This window comes from Photinus pyralis, unplaced genomic scaffold (assembly GCF_008802855.1).
Source record: "Photinus pyralis isolate 1611_PpyrPB1 unplaced genomic scaffold, Ppyr1.3 Ppyr1.4_LG5, whole genome shotgun sequence".
Taxonomy (NCBI): Eukaryota; Metazoa; Arthropoda; class Insecta; order Coleoptera; family Lampyridae; genus Photinus; species Photinus pyralis.
This window is the reverse complement of record NW_022170596.1, coordinates 6,989,756-6,993,916: the sequence shown is the minus strand read 5'-3', so window position 1 is coordinate 6,993,916 and position 4,161 is coordinate 6,989,756. Positions and strand designations below refer to the sequence as shown.

Sequence of the window (4,161 nt, the reverse complement as noted above, 5' to 3'; positions counted from 1 at the left end):
TTTCCAAAACCCAAAAGCGAATTTACATCAGCTAGTAAAATTCCAATTTTGTCCCAATTTATCCGTCCCTTTACCTATCTCTGCTATTTTCCGAGATTCTTATCTTAAACGTATGAAAAATTCACCCCTGGGCGCATTAACATGAATTCAAGAAATCTAGGAATTCTTTCTTTCTTTATTTTTTAAAATTAAAGTTAATAAAAGCTTCAGAAAAGTGCAATATGATCTCAGAGTTAGTGCCAGTGATTCTTTCTTAGGTTTTTAAACACTACACGTGGAGCTGTTGAAATTATGGATATGGCTGTCACCCGGTCATTCTAAGTTAACAAAATGTTTTCTTTTTTTAACATTATGTGAATAAAAATATGCAATTAATGTATTCTAATATCCCAATTTTATTGCCCCATAATGAGCAATAAATTTAACTTCAAAAATGCGTGTATGAGAGATTAAGTAATTTTCCCCTATTACAGTTTGAAAGGTGCCCCATTTAAAGTACCAGCAAGATAAAAACGAGGCACCTGCAATGTGGTTTATGAGCATATGGGCAGATGCAATTCAATGTGAACCCACCACTGCGAATGTGGGTTGATTTTGTACATATTGTCGAGTGTTTCATTATATCAAACCCCTTAAATTAGTCTTCAAAATGCAACTCTAAAGATTTTGAGTAGAATTACGTATTATGATTACGTAAGCGAGTAAACGACCGTATTTCGTATTTAGAGCTTGTTTTTGTCGCTTAGCCAACAAGTCCCTTTGACGCGATTTCGCCGTGAGGGTAGTTCAATTCGTATTGTATAGCAAATAAATACGTTTTGACAGGTCTCCAGGGTTATACATAATACCACTTGTCCATATGTTGCAGAAATGTGAACCCCTCGTCAAGGTACTTGTTACTACTTTGATGCGTCATGAATTATGAGTATCTAACCTAATTTCGACGAGGGTTAGAGGGAAATATATTACCGCTCTGTGCGCTGAGATGAGAAAAATATTAAAAAGAGACCTTGAAACAGATTTCCCACTCCTCTGACTTATGGTATGAGTTTGCAAACATACCGAAGAAGTCATTAATCATTTTTATAATGAAATCGCAATTTGCGTTACATCTTGGAACAGAAGATTAATTGCGAATTTTATTTTTAATGAAGCGTTATATCTTTTTAAAAGTCTTTCGAAAGTTGTTATTTGTGCCATTTGTTTGACGCTTAATGTACTTGGAGAATTTTAAATTGATTGTGCGCGAAGATTTTAAGCTAGCATACCAAACTTTTCGGTTGTACCAGGTAAGTCATCTTAAAATACTAATGAAAAATGTGTAATCTAGCCGATTAGGGTGTTTAAATATTTGAAAAAAATAAAATTCGAAAATAGAAATCTAAAACGGCGGCAAATCGTAGCAATAAAGCATATTCGAATTAGAATATGCTTTTCAGTGAAGCCGAATCGTGAAAATGTAGAGAACATCGGAATCGTCACAGTCTCGACTCCTATACATTGAAAACCGTATTGGATAACCGTATTTCAGCGCTCCTCCCAACTCCAAAGTTCTATTGGTCTGAAGCTACCCCTATACCTTAGCTTACCCCTATAGGGTGGTTTAAACTAAATAAACTGGCTTCGGCTGAATGAAAGTAGCGCTCCTGCTCTGCTCTGTAGCATCGAAAAACTCTATCTGGCATCGCCCTCGTTGCAGAGCGGTAGGTGATTTTCTACAGCGTTTAGTTTAGGGGGAAGGTTGTATTATCTAACAATATTTAGACGTTAGTAGTATGTTTTTCCACAATACGTATTTTGACTGTTGAGTGAGCGCATTGTTACAAAATCCTGTTACAACAACGTGTGTTTTTTTGGTCTGTGTACGTGTTTCTTTTGTGCGCGGCTTGCGTAAAAGTTTACAATGACAATGGACATTACAAGTAGAAGACCTGATTCTAAAGTTGACGTGCAGGTTACAAGCGATGTGCAAATTGCAACAAGTAAGACAATCAAGCGTTCGTTTGACGTCGCTTTCTTGATGCTACCTGATGACAAGTTGAAGCAGAAGCAATTGAAGGCATCAGAAATCGCGTATCAAGAGAATAACAACGTGGAAAATGCGAAAAATGACACCGACAGCGACGACTCATCGAAAGCTGTCGAACTGCAAAAGATGAAAACTCACGCTAGGTACTTACAAAACGCTATACACAAGCAGCAGGTTTTCGGTGATCCCAATTTGAAGTCAAAGCTCGAGTTCGATTCCGCCGCAACTTTAAAGCTCCTTCCACACATACACCACTCGGAACAGAAAAGCGCATTCACAAAGGTAAATCTAGCTAAGGACTCGCGAACATCACCTAGCCTATCGGCCAGCCCTGATATTAACTATCAAAGTTTAAGCCCTTCGCCCCCGATCATGAATAGAAACTACCAACTTCACCCAAACATCCTCACGCCTAACCAAATCTTTAAGCCCGCATATCAAAACAATTTCATTCCCGAAAACTTTGCCAATCCAAACCCGATCGTGCTCGACCACCCTTTCCTAACGAAAAACCCTTCGACGGACCTACTTCAGCCCAGTTTCGCAAAGATGCGCCCAATGCTCGGCCAATACCGTCACGAATTATCGTACAACTATCCGCAATTTCAACCACCCGAAATGCTAAAGATCGCGCAACCCGATTTAAAATTTTCGTCCGGTAATCCGGCCGCAGCAATCTTGAGCACCTTACTACCCCCTTCGCTGGCCGCTCTCTCGTTACCCGCTCAGAACATATGCGCCAAGTGCAACGTCAGCTTCAGAATGACCTCTGACTTAGTGTACCACATGAGATCGCATCACAAAAATGACACGGTCGATGTCACCAAAAAACGACGGGAAGACAAACTTAAATGCCCCGTATGTGCGGAATCGTTTCGTGAAAGGCACCATTTAACCAGGCATATGACGGCTCATCAAGATAAAGAGGACGACGAAGAGGAACCAATTGGCAAGAAAAAAGAGTTTGCGAACTTTACTAAGTGATCATTTTAACACGTAGGCCTTGACTGTTATTGCCGTTGTTTCATTTTACATTTATTCAAATGTTTATGTATAGTTAACCTAATGCTTTATGTATATTTGTCAAATAGTGTAAATTGTTTATAATTTAAGCATTGTTTAGTGCAATATTTACTGATGTAGTGTAAAAAGACGGGAAAATAGGGAAATAAAGCAATAAATACTTAATGACGCCGTCGGAGTGTTTTAAGGTTTTATGTTTTACGATCTTTATTCGGAGCCCCCTTTGCTAATGAGCTTAAACGCACGTCGATTCTTACGTCGAAGCGCTAACTCAATTATTTAACCCTCTCTTAAACAATAGGTGGCTGTGAAATGAAGCGCTTATTTTATAATGTTTGAATCTCTGTAACGTGATTTGGAATTAATGGTCTGCAAATGCCGTGATAAGCGACTTGCATCCGACAATATTCCACAATGCTTTCGGTTATATTGTTGTAAATATTTTAATGTCCTTTTTACTACTGATAAACCACATGGTGGGTAGGTATAGAGTTTGATTATTGAAAGTTTACCTACTGGTGCGTATTTTGTACTAAATAAGCCAACCCTGGGTAGGAACATCAAAAAATTTTGATAATGAATTACTGTGCTGACCGCATCCACTCATTTTAAGAAAAAAAAACCTAAAAGCGTTAAATTACTACTAACCCGAGTTTAAGCTCAATTTCTGATCAGTTTTACACACATCGCAATATTGTTATCGCACATTTTTTTATGATGGTGGGTGAAAATTGTCGCATAGAAAAATTGAGTCTTTACATTCAATAATCGGCGAATGTGCGACTTTTTGTGTTTTAAGAATTGCACATAATTGGAAACAACGTTTTGAAAAGTTTAGATTAGCGAAAGAATAGCACGGTGTGGGTTGAAGCTGCCATTATAATTTCATGGTCTCTGAAGTGTTTTGAAAGAAATTTAGGATGTCCGACACTGATTCTTGATATGGTGAAAGGCAAAAAGCTCACCACCGTTTGTAAGTTGTCCTGTGTTGTGATATGGTGGAGCGAGAACAGCGAGTACTCCACCATCTCTGCAGCTGATTTTAGTGCTCCTTTTAATTCGAAAGTTTCCCTGATAACCATGCTGCTACCGGGGTAAGCACATGACAC

General features: G+C 38.5%; 1 protein-coding gene across 1 annotated transcript; it reads left to right on the top strand.

The window, feature by feature from the left end:
• Positions 1 to 1,771: 1,771 nt before the first annotated feature.
• On the top strand, positions 1,772 to 3,180 carry LOC116172552. The gene has a single exon (XM_031489784.1). The coding sequence runs from the start codon at positions 1,904 to 1,906 to the stop codon at positions 3,011 to 3,013; it is 1,110 nt and encodes a 369-aa protein (XP_031345644.1). The 5' UTR covers positions 1,772 to 1,903; the 3' UTR covers positions 3,014 to 3,180.
• The last annotated feature ends 981 nt before the right edge of the window (positions 3,181 to 4,161 follow it).